Source organism: Parus major, chromosome 1 (assembly GCF_001522545.3).
Source record: "Parus major isolate Abel chromosome 1, Parus_major1.1, whole genome shotgun sequence".
NCBI classification, from domain to species: Eukaryota; Metazoa; Chordata; class Aves; order Passeriformes; family Paridae; genus Parus; species Parus major.
In genome coordinates, this window is record NC_031768.1 from 106302646 (window position 1) to 106324633 (window position 21988).

General features: G+C 36.8%; 1 protein-coding gene across 3 annotated transcripts in view; it reads right to left on the reverse strand.

The window, feature by feature from the left end:
• GBE1 (1,4-alpha-glucan branching enzyme 1) overlaps positions 1-21988 on the reverse strand; it is a 103658-nt gene that overhangs the window by 47329 nt on the left and 34341 nt on the right. For all 3 annotated transcript variants that reach the window (XM_033518528.1, XM_033518514.1, XM_033518517.1), the window contains exons 7-9: positions 5762-5877; positions 4901-5028; positions 366-464 (exon numbers count right to left, since the gene is read on the reverse strand). In XM_033518528.1, coding sequence (XP_033374419.1) covers positions 366-464; positions 4901-5028; positions 5762-5877 — 343 coding nt within the window. The remainder of the gene's footprint in view (positions 1-365; positions 465-4900; positions 5029-5761; positions 5878-21988) is intronic.

The window sequence follows — 21988 nt, forward strand, 5'->3', positions numbered from 1 at the left end:
ATATGCATATGGTTAACTTTTTATCTACCTGTTCACATTCAATACAGATTACACATTCTACAGCTGTTGCAAGATAAAGGTCATTTCAAAGAAATTGAGCTTATGTGTATTGCACGAAGAAAACAATTATCAGCTGGAATGTGAATCCCAGCTCCTGAACTTCCTCACCTGAAACCTACATAACATCTGACAGCTCTCATTTCAGCCTCTAATACCTGTGCTCAAGCCTGTCAGAATTTATTTCAATAGCATATTAACACAAGAGAAAGCAAAACTTGTCAGTGGGATTCAGAAGTGTTTATGTGTATGCAGTGACAGTGGAACACCCCACTCTGAAGAGCAGAATGTATTTTTTAAGCTCTCACCTGTATCCACTTATCTGGAATGGCCATGGCAAGTCGATAATCAAAACCCCCTCCTCCCTCTGCGACAGGCCGACAGAGAGCTGGCATTCCAGAAACATCCTGGAACAGATAAAACACCCCACAACATAAATTCCACAGCATTGCAAGTATTACTGCATATTTTCCACCATATCATAATACTGATATACAAACACTCCATAAACAGCTTCACAAATTGACCTGGTTAAGGGAGAAAAGAATACATTTAAATCACCTATTACTGTACCCAGATGTGCTGTTTGAATGTAAAAGTTACAAAGAAAATCCTTATGACTTTCCTCATCAAATATTCTATCTCAGAATATTTTAATTGAGTAGATATTTGAATGGGAAGAGACCTCAGTAGATGCAGAGTTTGAAATAATTAGCTCTCTTGAGCTCCGAGTAATCAATAGAAAGTACAAAGCAGTCAACAAATGACAAATTAAACCTTCATTTTGTTTATTGATATTTTGCATAAGGAATGGCATAAAAAAAGGTTAAATAAAAAGTATGCTAAGGAAGAAAAATACAATCTCTATTCTTTTCCCAAAACCAAACCTATTGATCCAGTCCTGGAAAGTGACATGCTCTCACTGCATAATTTTCCAGTTGTATATTGATGGAAGCTGACTATTCTTAAATTTGTAATTCCATGCTCTCAAAATATTTTTTTCACTGTATTGTAGGGCAATTTTACCATGCAGCATTCTTTTCTAAAGTTATCTGGACAGAAAATGCAAGTCTCCAATAATTGCAAAATATCCATCAGTACTCAATTTCATTAGCTTTTGTGGGGGAATAGCTTCTCACTGACAGCGGTTATGGATTAACAAACACCTCTTGCATCTACACAAGAGAATTTATGGAATTAATACTGACTAGAACCAGGGCTTAATTAGGAAGCTTATTCTGATTTGCTGGATCCAATCCAGTTTTCAATCCAATTGCTGCACTGGAATAGCGAAAAAGATATTTACACTTCAAGTCATACACACATACAGGCATACACAGACACTGACATAAGGGAGGAGATCAACCAGATCACCAGGCAGCTCATGGATGGCATCCCAGGGCTGGAAGGCAGGGCTGCCATCCAGAGGGACTGGCTGGAGGAATCAATCAGCAGAAATGTCACACAGAATGTCACCAAGAGAATCCGACCCTGGGATGAGCCACCTCCTGCATCCATACAGGCTGGGCCAGCCAGGCTGGGGAGCAGCTCTGCTGGGGAGCAAGGGCCTGGGGCTGTGGGCCAGCAGCAAGCTGAGCTTAAGCCAGCAGCCTGGCCTGGCAGCAGGGATGGCCAGCACATCCCAGGCTGTGTGAACAGCAAAGCTGGGAGATCAAAGGAGGGCGTTATCCCCCTTCAGTCAGCAGCCATTCGATCACACAAAATTGCACCAATGTTCCACACGCTATAAAAAACAAACGGTGAAGTGGAAATTCTTTACAAACTGTTGGATGTGATGAAAATTAAACAACTCTCCTACATCAGTCAGAATGGATAGACACAGATTCTTGGTCTCTAGGTTATACAGGTCATGATGATATGAAACAAAAGCCTTTTTCTGTAATGCCATGATGCTTTCCTGGGGAAGGTCCAAGTTTGAGATTAAGCAGCTCCCATCTACTTTAGTCACAATATTGAAATCCATATTTTTGGGAAGTAAAATTCCAAATTTAGCAGTATTTATAGCTGTCTACAAATTTTAACTGGACAAAAAAAAAAATCATAGATAGTTTGTTTAGTAGATCTTCCATCAAATGTACTTCTACCAGGAAACTTCCTAGACTGGTACAGCCCTCAGACTACAACCCATTACTGATCTTCCACACAGGGGGCAATGAAGTGGCACTACATGATCCAAAGGGGATCAAAAAGGACTTCAGGGCCTCAGGACAATTGGTAAAGAAAGCTGAGGCAGAAGCCCTATTCTCCTCTGTAACTCTAGTTGAAGGCAGCAACACCAAAAGAAATGGATGGACTGAACCTATTCACGCATTGCTCCATGGCCGGTGTAAGTGCCGAAATGTTGGGAACAGAACCAGGTATGCTGGCTTCAGACAGGAATCCCATTTCTCAGTGATCGCTGTGGCAGTGATGTCTTAAGCAGTTTGAGTGGGCCCATGGGAGTCTCACAAGGTTTAAGAAGACTCAAGCCCAAGGGGTTGGAGCAACCCTCCTAATCAATCCAGGCTGGGTATGAACAGATCCAGAGCTGCCACTGAGAAAGCCTTGGGGGTGCCAGTGGGTGGGAGGCTGGATGTGACCTGTCAATGGTGCTCCTGCAGCCCAGAAATCCAAATCTGTCCTGGGCTGTATCCAACGTGGGCAGCAGGAGAGGAGATTCTGCCCCTCTCTGCTCAGACCCCACCTGCAGGGCTGCATCCAGCCCTGGGCTCCCAGCACAGCAAGGACAGGGAGCTGCTGGAGCCGGGCCAGAGGAGACACCAAGGTGATCAGAGGGATGGAGCAGCTCTGCTGTGAGGAAAGGCTGAGAGAATTGGGATTGGTCAGCCTGAGGAAAAAAGCCTTTGTGGTGACCTAATTGTGGCCTTCCAGTACCTGAAAGGAGCCCACAAGAATAACAGAGAGGACTTTTGGTAGGATATGTGTTGACAGGACAAGGGGGAATGGCTTCAAAGAGAATTAGGTTTAGATTAAATATTAGGGAGAAAGTCTTCACTTGAGGGTGGTGAGGCACTGGCAAAGGCTGTCCAGAAAAGCTGTGGATGCCCCATCCCTGTTCAAGGCCAGGTTGGATGGGGCTCTGAGCAAGCTGGGCTAGGAACAAGGTGTCCCTGTTCATGGCAGGGAGTTGGAACTGCATGATCTTTAAGGTCCTTTCCAACCCAGGCCATTCCATTACGCTACAATTAAACAGCTAATTTCAAAGCATTTGTGCAGAGCAAGTTTAAAAAGATCTGCATATAAAAAAAGAAACCGTAGCATACTGTTTTTCTTTGCCTGTTTGTATTTATAATACTTCAGGCATAATGATTTTACTTAACATTTTTTCTTCCCATTCTAAAAAACTTTAATCACTGCTTTATTTAGAAGAACAAAATGAAAAATAAGTGTATACTCAGTAACACCTAAAAAATTAGCAATTACTAAGACAGTGAATATACAGAATATTAAAAAGCTGTAAAATCATCAATTAATTACATTAATTAGGGAATATATTATAATTAGTTATGGCCAGAGAAAAACATTTTTCTCACATGGCACTGATTCTACAGGCAAGCAGACATTCTTCATTGCCTTTTGTAATTTTCAATTATGTCAATAGTTTCTCCTTCTGAAATTCTCCTTTAACCATGAAGCACATTGATCAATTCTATGATTCATGTAGCGACTTCCTGAGGCAGAAAATTATGTATTGAAAAAGAAGCAGCTTGTAACTTAAGCAAGAGAAACCAAAGCAAGAGTAACCAAATCTTACTAAAAAAAAAATTAAAAAAAAAAAACAAAAAAAAAGAACTCTTAGGTCAGGTAATACAAGACAAACTCAGAATTTCTTTGGTAGGAATGATTATGATCTAAGGTTGCCTGGAAAATTAACTGATTCAATTTCAAGTAAGCCTACAGCTCAGTGAAAATACCTCAAGTTTGCTACTGATTGCTCCCCAAATGCTGTTTTGGTAGCTTTCATTTAGCTCTTAGCAGTGGCTGTCTATAATAGAAACTTTACTGCAAGTAAGAAACAAAGTTAAGCAGTATTTTGCTTCCTAAAGATAAAAAAAAAGAACTATTAAGCATCACAAACCCTTTTATTAGAAATCCATATAGTCCCTAATGATATCGGATAGATCCCACTTTTTCTTTTAAAGAAATTGAGTTATTTAAACATAATTTAAACAGAAAAAATCCTCAATGTTTAAATTATTTTTCTTCTGGATAAAGAAGAAAATATGCACAGAATTTTGAATGCCTGGCTGTTTCATACTCTTAGAAGCTCCATGTGCCAGCAACATTTTTCAGTCAAAAAAATTGATCTCAATCAACTCAAGTAATATAGCCTATTTACTCCTTTAGAAACCTGGAGAAACTTAGTAATAAATTTAAATTAGCCTATATAGTCAACATTTATAAGCTTATTGCATTTAATTTGAAGGGTAATTGTCAGATATACCAATATAATTCAAAATATGCAAAACATCATTAGGGCTGTTAATCTTTAGTACCACAGAGCACTGCTGACTAATGGCTATCATGCACAAGTAATAAACTAATAAAAACAATTCTCATTACAAGTTCAAGGTGATGAAGGAAAAGAAAAAGAAAAAGAAATTGCCACATTAATTAATAATCTATTAATGCAGAGAAAATTCCCAGAGTGCATATTCAGGTTGTTTTTCCCCACCAGGCAAAGTCTGTCCACTAATTAATATTTTTCAGCTCATGTCACCGCTTGAGTACCCAAAGTGTGACTTGATAATTAACAGGAAATTCACATCCTAAAGCAAACTAATCAATATTAATGTCACTGAGGATGGCAAAATGATCTTACCTCTGCTATGGTTATGCATTCTGGGTGCAAGGTTTTAATCATGTGATTGGCCAGCATCAGGTAACACAAAGCATCTTCATCCACATGTAGGCCAAAATACTCATTGTAATCTCCACTGAACCCTGTGCCTAATAAGACAAGAATTTTTAAAAACCACAGTCAGGTTTTATTTAGAAAACAAAGATATTTCACACAGTGTTTAATTTTATAAGCACAAAACGTGTTAATGATTTTCCATCTATCCTCATATCAACAAAGCAAGAAAATTAGCAAATCTGGAAACTTTTTGATTATTCACAGAATATCCTCAGCTGGAAGAGACACATCAGGATCAGAGTCCAACCCCTGGCCTTGCAAAGGACCATCCCCCAGAATCACACTGTATCATCCAGGTGTTTTAGGAATCTTCTGAACCTGCTTGTGCCAGCTGCACTGTGCTCCCATCCAACCATCCAACCATCCACTGTGGCACTCCCACCACAGGACCTATCCCACCAGTTTTGTTTATGCCAATGGTGTCAAATCCCTGGGACTGGGTTAAACTTTGAGTTCCTCTTGTTTGTTCCTCATGCTGCATGTGTTGGTACAGAAAGACTTCCAGAAAAACTTTGGTTTGTTGTAGCTGACATCTTGTGAAGAAGATTGAGAGATCTTCCTAGTGCTTCTGTCCTCTGTGCCACACCATTGTCCATCACTAGCAAGTCTGGTTTTGTCCCTTCTCCCTTCCCACCTAGTTTCAAGCTAGATAAGCCCCTCTAGCTCCTGTGCTAAACCCCTTTTCCCCTGTGAGAAGCAGTGAACTCTCCAGCACTGTGGCACAGGAACAGAGCTGCAGCAGCTCAGAGCCGCTGAATCGCTTACCGATGCCGTGGTGGTGATACAACATAGACGTAACACCGTCAAACCGGAACCCATCGAAGCGATAGTCTTCAATCCACATCCTCAAATTAGACAGAAGGAATCTCAGGACTTCCCAGCTGAAATAACATCAGCATAGTTTATTAAGCCTTAAAAATCTTGGGATCAACTAGAGTTCCTTATACTATGTCCTCCACTTGTGTATGTGGTAATTGTACTGTACATTTTATTATTTTAATGACTTCTTCCCCGTTTTTCATTAACCTTTCCCTAAAAGTTTGTCTTTAAGTCTTTGCTTTTTTACTGCACAAAATCTTAAGATTGGAGATAGGAGGTTAGTAAAATCTGTCAGCTATCTACATAGACATCTAACAGGGTATTCTCTGAACCCATATACTATATTTTACTACCTATACTTGCTGGTGTAATTTTCCTTTCCTCTCTAAGGATTGTTACACTCTGTGGGAAAAGATGTTATAGAAAAGGAAATAAAATTTTATTTTATGATTTTATAGATTTATAGCAAATTTTAGGCATAATTGCTGTTGAAAAGCTGCTTTCCCAATTAATGACAAATCACATGTCACCAGTAGAATACCAAATCACCTACTATGTTGCAAATTTACACATTTGAAAAGTAAACCAAGGGGGAGTTGAAGACATACATTTTGAAATTCAGAACAACGGGAATGGAATATAACACACACACACACAAAGCATGGAGATGAAATCAAAATATAAAAGAGATTCTAAAATGAACAAGGATGTGGAAACATTCAAGAAAGGAATTTGATATTAAGGAATAAAATAGTTTCATGAACAGTTTTCCTACTATTCATCACCTTCTCTCCTTAGGCACTGGTCTCTGTAGCTTCAAAAGACACACACATCTTATTTCCACTGTCCACCTTCCAAGGCACAGCCCTCTCTGACACCCTCGTGTGCATCTCCTGCAAGCCACAGCTCTAAAGAGCTCATCCATCTCATTCAGCCAACACATGATGTAGTGAAACTGGCCCACATCTTCAACACTTGTCAATGTTACCATTTCTCTCTAACCAATTTCCCAAGATAGCACAGCTACAACCCCACCTCCTACCAAGTTTCTGTTCAGAGAAGAGCCCAGGAGCAGGCAGGGTCTCCCCAGCCACCCTCTGCTGGGTGAGACAGAAGGGATAATGTTGCATAAACCACACCACAATTTATCTATGCACATGGTAGGCAGAGGGTAGTGAAGGGGACCCTTCCTGTATTTCATTTAACAGACATCAGAAACAGTAAAGTCATGAAGAAATTATGACACAAGGAATAAACGTCATTTTGATAAAACAAATGTCACCCACTTTCCTTCCTTCAAAAAAACCTTCTTCATATGAAGGATGCTTTACGTCTTGAGTATATGGCATTAGGGGAAAAGATAGGCTATGGACACGTAAAGTCAAATCCTGATCTCACTAAATAGCCAATTCTTATTAACTGTCATAGAATTATAATATTTCTCCTTCTTTTTGCATGCACTGCACAGAGATACACACTTGGGCATATAAAGACAGAAATAGCACCAAATCAAAACACCAAATTTAGGAAATGTGAATCACCTCACTGTGAATTCCCTCAGTTAACACCATTCCTGGGTGTGCATTACATGACAAGATTTTTTATTTTATTTTTTTTGTTCCATTGCTACACTCCCCTGCTTCAAATCATCCAATTCAGAAGTTAACACGACACAAGGAAGATCTTAGGAGCTTGTCTGAAGAACCTTCCATATATTTATTATTTCTCAGGTGAGATGGTTTGGAGCGAATGAACAAGATTGAGATTGCTCTGATATTGAAAGGGTAGAAAAGTATCAAAAGTCCTACAAACTGGCAAACTGGTCACAAAAAAGCAATTTTGTGCAAACGTTTGCTGTATCTTTTTCTGACTCAGCATGAAATTCACAGAAAGCTATTTCCTGCAAGCCAAATGCTGTGAGAAAAGAGCACAGTATTTTAGTAAATAAAAATAGTGTCTCACACAGAACGAAGATAATGCATGTGCAAAGAGAATATTAATTACAACAAGCACCATCCACTTAAAAGTTACTTCTTCTCATTACAAAGTGCTTGACTTTATAACCCTAAAGTCCTTAAGATGGTGAAGAGGATTTGTACATTTGTAAAACATATACAGAAGTCTCAAAATGGGTAACAAATGTAATTTTTTCCGCCATTGTTGGCACTGAAGAGTGATCTTTGGGAAAAGATGGAGAACCAGTATGAACATAAATTGTAATGACTTTTAAATGAAAAAGTGACAACAATAAGAACAAACAAGATGAATTTGTTGCAGCAAAGTATTAGAAAATTAATGAGATCAAAAACCTGAGTAGGAGCAGCAGATGTTTTCCAAGCATCTGATTGCACATGGGAGAGAAGACCATAAATAAATAAATAAATAAATTTTGGATTTTTGTGTAAACTTGGGGAAAAATCAGCTTTAGGGTAGTATTTTAAGCAGTATATCCTACCATAAGCATTTTAAGCATTACTACCAACCATACTGACTTTTAGAGAGACAACTACACAGCTCCAAATAACAGATGAGCCAGAATAACAGATTTTTTGAGACATGCAAATCACACAAACCATGCAAAGGTTCATTTTTTCATCCAAGTCAATTTGTTCATGGGAGCAGCAACATTAGACATAGAAATTGACAGAACTAATAACTTTGAAGAAAGCCAGCAGAGGGCAAAATTGAAGAGGCACAATTCAGACACATCTACCACAGAAGCAGCAGTTCAGGAGGATTTCTAAAACAGTACTTTCTTGTATTTTACACACAGATATGGAAACAGGATAGAATTCATTAGGAATATAATTTCCTCTGGAAAAAAGCCATATATTAAGTTATGTCCTAAAAATCTCACATTTTTGCATATTACAAAATTGAGAAGGTTCTTTCCTTGCATGCATGATCAAAGACAGGAAGGTTATGCTGTGTCATCATTAAGGAACAGAATGATTTACAGAGTAAGAAATCTAAGTAATGCAGAATTCACTCAGACATTCAAAACAAAGAAGGTCTTTGTGTAGAAGTATTGCTGGATTTTTTTCCTCCCACCCTTGGAGCCCATAGCTCATTTATTAAAAACAGATTTCTTGTTTGAAAAAGTGAAATGAGCACATCTACCTAGATGACCTGATTTAATGTGGTGATGAGAAATTTAACAACTTTCCTATACTAGGTCAGCAGAAAACATGTGAAATTGCTTACAAGACACACTTGTTATTTGCTTTTTTTCCTCTATGCTAATAAAAAAAGCAAAATAATGATTCTCCATAAGCATTTTAAATTCCAGTCCGTGATGAACATGAAATATTGAGATGCAAGCAATGCATTTAAACCAGTTAATTTTGTCACTATGGACAAAAAATAATATTGGCTATGTCTAATACAGTTTGAAGATGTAATTCTTGAACCATATTAATGTTGACCTTCAGGAATTGCATTTATTACTATGTACTGGAGAACTGCTGACCTTATAAGAATCTAGACTTTTATGATGATATACCTGTTTCAGTTCTTACTGCTTAATTAGCTTAAAACATAGTAGCACTGAATTTCTAAATCACTACTTCTCAAACTACCCCCAAACACTTCAATAGCTGACTGGTTTAAATTCAAGCAAAAAATTGCTAAACAAAGAAATTTGCATTCAGTCTAATGAATACATTGCTAACTTTAATGCTAACTTGCAGTGAATCTGGTACAAGTTGTTTTATGGCCTAAACATCTAGATCTAATATCTTGTTTTTTCACCACTGCTTATAGAGCAGTTTCCCTGCTACTCAGATGCACTTTGATTAAAATTATACAAAAGGGTAACCAGTCTTACCCTTTTTTACCTGTTTTCCAAACAGGGTATGAAAAGTACTATGAAAATGTCATGAGAAATCCAAGTGAAAGGACTATTTTCAAATGCTGAAGCATTTGTTCAGTAAAGATCTGAAGTTCTTTCACAAAGTAAATCATTGATTTCTTTTAGGTAAAAGTTAATAGCGGTAAATTAATTGGATGCAGGGTTGCACAATTACTTCTCTGCCTTTTTGTGGGCAAAACTCCAACTCCTCATAAACCACAGACAAATATACATATTCTATGTGTAATATAGAGAATCAGAGAATGGTTTAGGTTGGACAAGACCTCCGAGATCATTGAGCACAACTATTAACAGCATCGTGCCCACCACTAAACCATGTCCCTCCATGTGCCACATGCACATATTTTTAATGTTACCGGGGATGGTTCTTCCACCACTCCCCTGGGCAGCCTGTCACACACACATCCTCAGCCTTCCATTTCTCCTGATATACAATAAAAACCTCCCTTGGTGCAATTTGAGGCCATGTCCTCTTGTCCTGCCACCTGCTGCCTGGGAGAAGAGGCCCACACCCCACCATGCTAAACCCTCCTGTCGGGAAGTTGTACAGACCAATAGTGCTCCCCTGAACCTTCCTTTCTCCAAACTAAATAGTCTGAGTTCCCTCAGCAACTTCTTACAGGAGAAGCAGTTTATATATATGAAATATATATATATTATATATATTATATATATATATATAAAAAATATATATGTAAAATATAATATATATATATTTACATATGTGTATGTATATATATACAAACACATATATATATATACACACACACCTATACATGTGTATATATAAATATATATAAAATAACAATACTAATATGTATTAGACATAATCCACATTATGTCTGATATATTTACACTTTTCTATTTAAAACTTTTACTAAGCAGAACACTGGGTATTTTGTCGCTTTTTCGGCTTGGTTTGGTTTGCTTTGAGAGCAAACAAGAGCAGCACAGCTTTGAAGATGCACAGGGTTTTCGATTTTAGTTAAAATTACAGTTCTAGAGTGCCACACCAGACAACAGACCTTCTGGAACCATTAATCCTGAACCCCCTAAGTCCACTGCTATGTAGGGAGAAAGCACTTTTATTTTCAAAATGCTGTAAACAATATAATAGCACTCTGCATTTATTAGACTTATAGAACCATATTCAGCTATTAATTTGGGAAAATGATTTCTTAGAAATAGGCACATTGTTTATTCATATAGAACCAGTAGCTGTGAAGTGTTCATGAGAGTATTTTAACTTTTTTCCTCTCAAAATTCTACTTCCTCTGTTGGAACAAAGCAGTGCCATCCAGCATGGTGAAACAAGCATTTCCCAGTTTTCAATTGCTTAGATATTTGATCAACACTTTGAAAAGACACCTCGTTTTAATTGTGCAGGTTAATTCTGCACCAACTCTTTCATATTTTGCCAATGAATTAAACATGTTTATGAATATATTCACAAGGCTTTCCTGAAATGCCATTTGCACGAAAAGGAATTTTCTCCTCAAATGAACTATGGACTATATAGGGGTTTAAAATAACCTGCAAGTAAGCAGCAGTGTCCTAGGCTTACATTTTTCTGGATAGTCCTATCCACACTTGGTAAGAGTAAACTAACATCACATAAAGCATTCAGTTATTTGCCTTATAAAATGGAAGCAGTAATTCAAATACTACTCAGCAAAGGTTATGTCCTGCAAAATGTGAATATAAGAACAGCCTTGGAGGCAAAGCAGGTGGGTACTTATTGTAATGAAATTTAATATTCTTGATGCTTTTTGCTCAGTTGGCTTCCTGAGGTAAATAGAAAAGTTTAAAAAAAAAAAAAAGGAAGTACTGAAGACAATTACTTGAGTTTTAACAGAGCCCGCAGGGCATACACATTTTAAAATAGAGAAAGTATCAGAAATAATATTACAAAATGCTTTTAAGTGCTGATAAAGCCTACATGGATTTCAGTTCCGATTTGGATAAATTTGCATTTGTCCCACTTATATTCTACCCAAGTAAATGATGCACTAATAAAATAAAAATCTTTGAGATTATTTAAAATTCTGTTCTCCCAAAATAAACTTCTTAGACAGTATTAAATTTGTTTGGCCATATAATCAACTCTGCAAATTAGTAAACAAAATTTGCTGTTGTACAAAATACAACTAAATCACAACTTTAAAGATGTACTGTCAGAATTTGCATACAATTTAATGCAATTCATTACTTCCATTATTAAACAGTAGTTTACTGTTCAACACTGAGTTTGCTTTCAAAATAAGTCTAAATGTAGTGCACAGATAGCCACAAACTATTACAGATCAGGTGACTTTTGATTTTAAACAGATCATTATCCTGAACTTTACCCAGAAAATGGCACCAGACTTGAGATGGGGACTGGTAAAAAATCAAGTATCAGGGGAGATTAAACTACTTTGTTGTGAGGTGTTTTTTCTCCCCTGAAATAGTATGCTACTATACATGTATAAGAATACAAAACAATTATACTCAACTTTTGTTATTCCCTATATAGGAAAACAAAATTACACTCAAAATCAATTAATTCCTTTAGCAGTGACAAAAATATTAACTACCTGGCCAACTGTTAACATTTTCAAGCTCTATTTTCTCACAGCCATCTTATTAAAAGCCTGAAACAGTGCTTTCTATAAACCTAATTTCATTTTTTACGTTGAAATACTGGTTCCCTAATTTTTGCTCACACAAGTGACCTCAAAGGGACACTGAGAAGGTGTCTGGTTCACACACAATAACATTTAAAGCATTTGTATTGTGCCTGTATCTTCAAAATGCAAAAAACAAACTGGTTTGATTTGAATTCAGGTGCATTTTTTTCCTAATGGTAATGAATAGCAACAGGTATTTAAGAAGCCAAGAAGCAGAATTCTTTGCTCAAGAGAACATTTTGAAAAATCCTAAATAATAGCACTAGAGAAGTGAAGCAAGACTAGACCTCTGCCCTTGAGACAATTCCAGAGATAGTACAAACATATCATCACAAATCTGCTATTTCTAAAAGTTAGAGAAGAGTGAAAAAGGGGAAAACTTTTGCATTTTACCAACCTAAGAAATCGCCTTAAAAGATATTATCTGAATATCCTTTTACTTTAGACCCTCAAGAGACCAGCACACTGAATCCCTGAAAACTTAGTTGCCTGTCTGTATTTTATTGACCAGAAGTCTATCCTTCCCTTCACCCCAACTAGGCAGTTGGTAGCAATGACAAATCTACAGAAGGATAAGAAAATTTAGGGATGAGTGAAAGTGTTCATTATCAGTCATCATCCAGAACAGACAACACAGGAAGCTTCTGAGATACTGACTCCATGTCTGGAATGGTAATCTACTGATTTCTAACCCTGGGGAAGCAGGGGCTAAGGGAAATTCACTCTTTATGTTAATATTAGCTAATACAAGGCTTAGATTACTTCCTCTCATGCTTCCAGATTTTATCCTCAGCATCAGCAATTGTTCTGGATGCAGTCTAAAATGTTCCTTTCAGCACTGCGGGATCAGACTGCTCAGTTACGTGACAGACCTTGGCTTGGAGGGCAGAAAAATTTGTACAGTGAGTTATTACCTTCACAGAAAAAAACACCTCCAGTGGAAAGCTCCAAGAACCTGAAGACTGTCTTAGATCAGCCCCAGCACAAGATTCAGGGAATCTGCAAGGGGAAGCAGCCACCTGGCAAAGCTGACCCAGTCATGCAGCAGTCCCCATGCTCTGAGTAAGCACAGAATGCAAAGCTGGTGAATTTGCACAAACCAGCACAGGAGATCTGAAGCACAGGGTTCATATTAAATAGGAATCCATCCTTAAGCACAGCATAGTATTTTTCTCTTTGCTGCACTTTTTGAAGTTACATTCTTCAGAAATGTAATTAAAGAAAGATATAGCTCAGATTGGGCTGTGCCAATAGAGTTCTGAACTTGCAAATACATTTTCTGTATGTTTCATAAATACTTTTTCCTCTAAGAGACCTGAAAAACAGGTTTGTATTCAAAGACACCTAGTGTTTTTAATCTCAATTTCTTACTAGATACTGCCATTTCAACTATATAATTTGTACTTCATGAAGATAAATATGAGAACAATGAATACATTTATGATAGATTGTTACAGTAGCTTTGCTTAGTAAAATACATGGTGAAATTATTATTTGAATCATCTTGGGAATAAATACCTGCAATGTAATTCTTGTATTGATTCACAGCTATACTTTGTTTTCTCCATTATTCTATTTTTCAAGCATTATGCACCTATTTTAAAACCTCTTGTGACCTGAACGCATTTTAACATACTCACTATCTTTCTGTAACCACCACATTTGTAAACTCCACAAAAGACAGGGGGGAAAGAAACTGTGCCAAAATGCATTCAGTTGTATTCCCACTAATTCACTGAAATTAAATTGTGACAATGGAAACCTCAGAAAGTATCTTGAAAATACGGAGAGAATAATTAGTGTCCTTAGATAGAAATTACAAAAACCATATTTAACTGCCTACATCTTACTTACAAAGTTGTTTAAAAACAACACATTCCTCCACATTTGAAAAAGCTTTGAGTACTGTATTTACATTTTTAAGTCAACAATGGAATGGCAACTCACACAACAAGGCAATAGAACCCTTTGAAAGTTTTAAATCAACTTCTGTTCCTCTAAGATAACTGGTTAGTGCATGAGAACTTGTACAAAATCACAGAACACAGAATGATCATTAGGGATTATCTAGTCACAACATCCCTGCAGAGGGCAGAGACACCCTCAGCCTGGAGTCCTGTGTGACTTGAACTTAAATATTTCCTGGCATGGGGCATCCACATGCCATGTCTCTGGACAATCTCTTTGGTGTCTCATCACTCTCACCATGAAAAGTTTTGTTCTGATGTCCTTCCTCATGATCTAAACCTACCCTTCCAGTTTAAAATCACTGCCCCATGTCCTGCCACCAGTGCCCTGTGCTGCATCTCTTCCCTCAAACCACACAGTTTGGTGCTATCCACAAAGTTCAATCTCAGTAAGTTCCTTAGGGACACCACTTGTTACTGATCTCCATTTGGAAATCTTAATCTACCAGTGTATTTCATGCATTGGAAATGTCTTCTTTTTTTTTTAACAGTAAGGTCTTTTACTGAAATAACATGATTTTTTACTGAAATTAAATCAACTATTCCTACTACAGATATCCTCTATGTCAGATCAAATTTCAGTGCAACTATTGCTGATCCTGGCTTATGTGGTAGCAGAATGATACCAACTTTTAATTAAAATATTCCTAAAGTGGAAACTTCATAATATTATAGGAAAAAAAATTCATTTTCTAGACCAGGACAGAACACAAAGAAAACTAAAGCTAAAATTCTCAGAAATAGTTTAAAATAAGTTTTTCCTGGCATATATTGACAGTCTAGCATTGCTGGCAAATGAGTTGCTCAAGCTCAGACTTTAATAAAATGTTTCTGGTTTTCCAAGTTTGGGTGAGGATGGCTCTGTGCTAAGAGCAATTATTGATGAAACCTACAAAACATTTCCTCTTTCCAATACACAATTAATGAATTTATTAGAATGCCATTTTACACTACTTTCTGTAAGTCAGTACCTTTTTTAGCCAATTTGTTAGCTGGATAAGGATTAGAAAGAACACCCAGCTGAAAGCTGTTTCCCATTTCCTGACAGACATTCAGTTTCCTCCCCAGTTGACCCAATGACAAAATAATTACCTTGAAATTTCTTATAACAAAGTCAAAGTAGATTTTCATCTTTTCCAATGCCCTTATCCAAGATAATGGTGGCAAAGGAAGCCTGGAAACATTGATAATGTAAATTTTAGTGTCTGTAGTAGACTTTTTTCCTCTCCAAAAAGCATTCACTTTGTGAATAGACTACATATCCACCCTAGAATGGTTATAATCCCCCAGTTTGTAGGAAGAAAAATACAGGATTTTAGATTTCAGGGTAGTGAATAGTCTAAAAATCCAGGGTAATAAACACTAAACATTCAGTTCAGAAAATGGGGAGAAATAGTAGCGGAAAGCTTTTGGGATATTTTTTTCTCCAGTGTTTGGCTGACTAATTACTCCACTGATTCTTTGAACACAGAAACCATGAAATCTTAAAGGCAAGAGTTAAATTTCAACAAGAAAAAGTGAATTTCACCTAGTCATTATCCCTAAAACCAACTGTATATATAGCATTTTGAGAGATTATATAATTTGGTTCCTTAAGCACCAACTTTTAGAACTTGCTTCTAAATGTCCAAGCTTAGTCCATTTAAAACTAAACAAATTAAAATAAATCTGTTATATTTAAATGACATAATTCAAACAAGAAAAGTTTTTTGGTTCCTAGCTATGGCTACATTTACAGTTTTAGCACATTTACAGTCACAAAATGTCATTCAAGCAAACTTGACAGTTGAAGCCAGTAAAGTATATGCATTTCCTTTGTGTGAAAAATTCTATTTATTATTGTTATTATTTATTATCTTAATTATTTATCAGCCTGACTAACGTGGTGTCATAATAAGTGAAACAATAACTTAAAAAAACTTTGGTTTTTTCCACTTTTTCTTCTCTTTTTTTCTTTTGCCTTTGGAGGAGAAGGGAAGGGAGGGAAGACAAGGGGGAATTTAGCACTGCCTCCACCTGCTTGCAAAAGGTCAGGGTATGAAAATGTAACACTGCATTCATAGGGATGATTTCACTTTGAGTTGTGGTTTAATAAAAAATTGATTTTTTTCCTCAAAAGACACCAATTTCTCTATTACTCTACTGGAGAACTGTCTTAGAAAATGTAGATATAAAACTAATAATAAGCCTGTGCTAAAATGTGTTTTAAGATATCATGATCTAATCAAATGTGTGCTACATTGCAATCAAAATGTTGCTAAATACAAATTGCAAGAGGAAAAAGCTGATCACTCTAAAGCACTGGAGAAAAAAGGAGAGAGTCAATCTCTCTCAAGTTTTGTGGGTTAAAAACACAGGGTATAGAGTAACTTCTTTTTGACAGGGAGCAAGGAAAATGGCTTCATTCCACATCATGAAATGACAAATTCTATGGTGTTTACATAAATCCCTGCAGCCACGAAGAAGCAATCTTATGTGTTTATTTAATCAGGAAAGTGACAACAGTCATTACTTTACTTTCTTCACATATCTTAAAGGAATAAAGAATAAAAATAAAGACTGCAAAGAGCATTCTTCTCTTCATTGTGAAGCTTTTGATAAATACACTCAGTTAAACACCCTTTGTGCAATGACTAAATATATTATAAATACAAAAAAATCCATACTTTTACTTAATAATTCTTCAGAGAACTTCACACTCAGCTCTTTGTTTGAACAAATTAAGTCGTCTCCTACAGAAAAAATTACTAGAGCACATAGTAGTGACTATGGATGTGCTTTCTCATCCTTGTTTATTTGTTCACATGTATCTATCCTTAAAACTACACTTGACAGGACTTAATTATTGTGCAGTAACACTAGATAAATCAAGGGGTAAGGTCTACAAAGTATTACTTGTACACTTGCTTTCCTCTGCCTGAAAGAAACTCATTAATTGTAGTAGAATAACTTAGAAAAACTTGTGTCAACTGTCTAAACTGTTAATTGATAACTATGGCAATTAATTTTATTTTTTTCCAAATAAATTTACGCAAATTTTCAAGTGCTGACAAGAAATTGTAATATAGATAGATGCAACTATTGGGTAAAGAGCCCCCTTATCACAGAAGAGACACATAGATGAAGCAAGATAAAGAGATGTTTGATGCCAGTTCTCATGGCAAACTGGGAAGATATCATTTTTTACAAGAAACTGCCCAAAGCAAATCCATGGGGAAAACAGCCAAGAAAATACAGAATGCTTTTGAAAAAACCACAAACCACTCTTTTGCCTGACCTGGTATAAAACAATTTGCTTTGTTCCCAGGGATAAAGCTTTTAATACAGTATCTTCCATATTCATTAATAAATTATTAATAAATAATATATAAATAAATAAAATAATAAACTATTTCAGTTCTTCTGACTTATCCTGTAACTACATCAGCCAGAAAAGAGCCAAAAGCTGCTCCCTGTCCATTGATCACTATTATAATGGGAACAGTAGAACCATTATTTATTTTTTTTTTAACTTCTTTACAATTTCACCAATAATGTCTTAAGCATCAACTCAAATAAAATTTCTTTAAGTAACATCAATTTTCCAAAGTAATTCTGGCATTTAAATAACCTCTACAGAAAACGTTTATATACAGCTGAGTATATATAAATATATACATATATATAATATAAAACATAAAAATATTAAAGATTCCCTAAATTTCAGCATGCTATCACAGTACAGTCCCATCCCAAGCTGAATCTCAGTCAGTGGCTATAGGTGGGAAGCAATTTCTTTGGACAGAGACAGCAGGCTGCCCAGCACTGTATGCATTGCCCTCTATCTCCACTTTCACATTCTAGAGACAGGAATTTTTATGCCATTCTCAGGAAAACATGGCATCCCTTTCAAGACTGTAAGTAATATATCAGATCAACATAATTATCTGAAGATTATTTCTGATCTGTTGGCCATACATAGACTACTGACTTGTGGAAATGCTACAGCACTTTGTTTTCTACTTTGTAGATAGAGCCATGATTTAATCTCTGTTAGCTCTCACCAATGAGCTTTCAAAAAACAGATTTCAAATGGATCTGTGCACTGTACAACATGTACAGAATAGAATCAAAAAAACCCCAACAATTGTGTTAATGTTTCCATCTTCTTTCTCTGCTATGAATTATGAATGCCTATGATTATGTATTATACCTTGCCTAACTTTCCTCCAACCTTGAATTTCTTTGGATAAAAACCTATTAGAAGAAAGTCAACATGGCTCATTTCATTTGTGGATTCTTCTCAAACTTATACAACCATCAACCTTTTCTCCAGCACAATCTTCTATTCACAACAGATGCTGCTCATGGTCAGCTGCTGCAGCAATCACTTGATGCTGTGGAAGTTGTCAATTCAGCTGTGGATTACTAAATGCAAGATCATTATTGCATTTAGACTGATGAAAAATGATTCATTGCAATGTGTTGAATCTTAGCTCATTTTAGATATTTACTGAAATCCCATAATCAGGTACATGTAACTGCATTTATTCAAGATATGACTGAATTTAATTGGCCACAAGTGGTCACCTCTGTATTTCAAAATGTATAAAAAAAAAACTGATGAAACTTAGAACAATTTACTGCAACTTTTCAGTGTGCCTTTCTTCACATCTCAGTATCTTGCTTGATCACTATACCACTTTCTGTGCAGCTGTATTTTAGAAAGCACACAAAGCTGTGAATGCTATGTTGGAGGTTAATTTGGGAAACTGGACATCTCAAAGAAAGCTACATGGATTCCTATGTGAAGCTCTGAGTTTTAGAGCTATGGATTTAAAGCTTCACAGTCTGCTATAACAAAGTACAGTAAAACAATTAAGCTTGTTTAATTAAAAACTTTAAAAATTAAAAAGTAAAGCACTTATACAGCAGCTCTAGACTGCACATGCTATAAATCATATGATCATGGCTAAAACTTCTCTTTTTTGCACTGCTATTTACATTTTTCTGATCATATTGTAATAAGTTCCTATGTGTCATCCCTTCTGTCAATGCTTTCAGTAATCATTCCCTTCAAAAAAGGCAATTTATAAACTCAATGTCCCCATACTTGAAAGTGTTTGCTTACCAGCAATTACAATGACGACTAAAAAGAAACAAAGATTTTTAGGCATGGAAGGTCTTGAACTTTAAGGTTTAAATTTTATAAAGTATTTTTATACTGTCACAGTCATCATCAAAATTCAGTGTATTAGAAGCAGAGTGCTAAGGAACATAGGCAGACAGTGTTTTTGAGGACAATCTTTAATCAAAATAATTACATTTATGATTGGTGAATAAAAATCTCAGTATTATGCTGCAAGCAGAGCTTCCTTAAAACAATCATTAAGAAATAATCTTTGCCAACCAAATGAAATTCCAATGCATATTATGCAGATCTTTAAATACAGAGCTTTCCTAAACTAATTTGGTAGAGGAAGACTGGCAGGAAATGAATTAAAATCAGCACAGCTTTATGTTTCACATAATGAAACACAACTTACATCCCTGTTCTATTGTAATTACCCTAGAATCAACAATATACCAAAAAGCCATCACATGACTGAGAATCTCTCTCACTGTCAACTCTCACTGCATTACCCTTAGCCTAGCTGGAATTGGGGCCAAAGATTCTCCTCAATGAAAACCTATTTGTGACAACCATGGCACAGCATTGGATGTCCTTACTAGAGCCTAAATGCAGCTGAGAGAATGCCACCTGCACCTTGCCAAATCCTCAGAAGCTGCAGAAGAAAACACTTCAGTTCTTACAGTCTGGGAACTCAACTGGATATGAATCACTGATTATGTGCAAGCTACCCCTGGCTTGCTTGTCCCTCTCGTCTTTCTGTGTCCCAAACAGTGTCCCAAAACCTGCACAGCTTAAGCTTCTAAGAAAATTCCTCAGCTGGGAGAAAACTGAGAAGTCTTTAGATTAGAAAGATTTAGATTTAGATTAGACAAGAGAGGCAAAGTTACAGACAGACAGGTTTGTTAGGAGCACTAGGATTCAAAGGAAGAACATGGAAAGGCACAAAACAGTGAAGAGGACAACCCATACCATCAAGGGTCTGTGACAAGTAGTGGTGTTCTCCTTTCTCCCACCTGACTGACACCTGCCTGGCCAGCAGAGTCTGTTCAGGTGTCATCTCAGAAGCAATGAGTGTCCTAGCAGCTTTTAAATCCTACCTATCCTTTGTCTGCATGAAGTTTGAGGTCAAATCTTTGCACTCTGAAACGTGTCAAAAAAGGTCCCCTGAGGTGGATGGCAAGGACACACACAGCGTTATCTGCAGTCTGTATCTCATGCTCATGTGGCAATTTTCCTTATGAGCATTACCAGAAACTTTAATACCATGGGACTCCAGAGAGCACCAACTTAAATCTAGTTCAAATACTAATGTGTATTATAGAGTAGCAGCGAATCCATACCATCCTGAAAACTGTACAAATCATGGGGATGCTCCCCAAAGAAGGCAACAAATCTCTACCTCCACTGATATTTAGAAATCATCACTGAATTGAAGGGAAACAAAACCAAAAACATTCTGAACAGCTATGTTTCAAGAATTACGAGCCCAGGCAAGTACCCCTACTAACCAAACACTAAACTGAAAGATTTATGTTCCAGTTCATTCCACATACTATCACCACCTCAGTGGCAGATAAAGACTGGCAAAGTAGGCAATTAGAAGAAAGAAAAACAATTTGGGAGAAGAACAGCTGTTTAAGGAAGAACTAAACAGCGAGCTTAAGAGGCTGCTGAAGATGTTAGAAGATAAACATGTCTTTAAAGAGTCAGATCCTAAAGTCAAGAAAAGTCAGGGGAACCTTTTTTCCCCAGAAAATACAGCACAAGGTTTATGCAGGATTTAAACACTGGGTGGCAGAAAAGGCCACTGTCTGGCATCCAAACATAGGTGGATGTTTTAGATGCAAGAGAGTACCGAGATACCTGCCTGAGGCTGGACCACAGGACAAGGGAAAAAAGCTTCAGGTGACCCACCCCACTGTGGAGGGGCAAGCTGGGGAAAGGCCACCTACACCAGAACAAAGACACAAGCTTCAACAGCTGACAGCTGCCCTGTTTCTGCAGCACTGACAGCAAGGTTAAAAGCAGTTTCTGAGCTATGGCAGTTTGTAACACACCTTAAGAATAATTGAATTTAAAAAAAAAACAACAAAAACCACATCAAAAGTGCTGAGCTATAATCAGCTGTCCCACCAGCAGTTCAGAAGACTGAGTTGGAGAGAACATGTGGACTGGCAGCAGGGGACTAGCAAGTCATCTGTTGCCCTGATGTAAAAGCTGTGGCTCATGGGACAAAGTGTTTATATATACTAAACCCTACCTGTAGCATTTCAAAGCACATTTGGCATGGATGTCATAAACTTCATAAAACTGATGAAAAAAAACCTTAATAAGAGATGTCTCCCATTACATGGCTTAGTTATGATTTTTAACCCCAAAAATATGGACAGAACATCCAGTCTTAAAAAAGCCTTGAAATCAGGCCTCAAAAAAGCCCCAAAGGAGATGCTGGGACATCTGCTGGCCCCAAATCCTTGTAACCAATATCATCTCTTACTGATCCATACTGCTACATTCAAGGAAGCTGGAGTAATTAAAGTTAAAACTTCATTG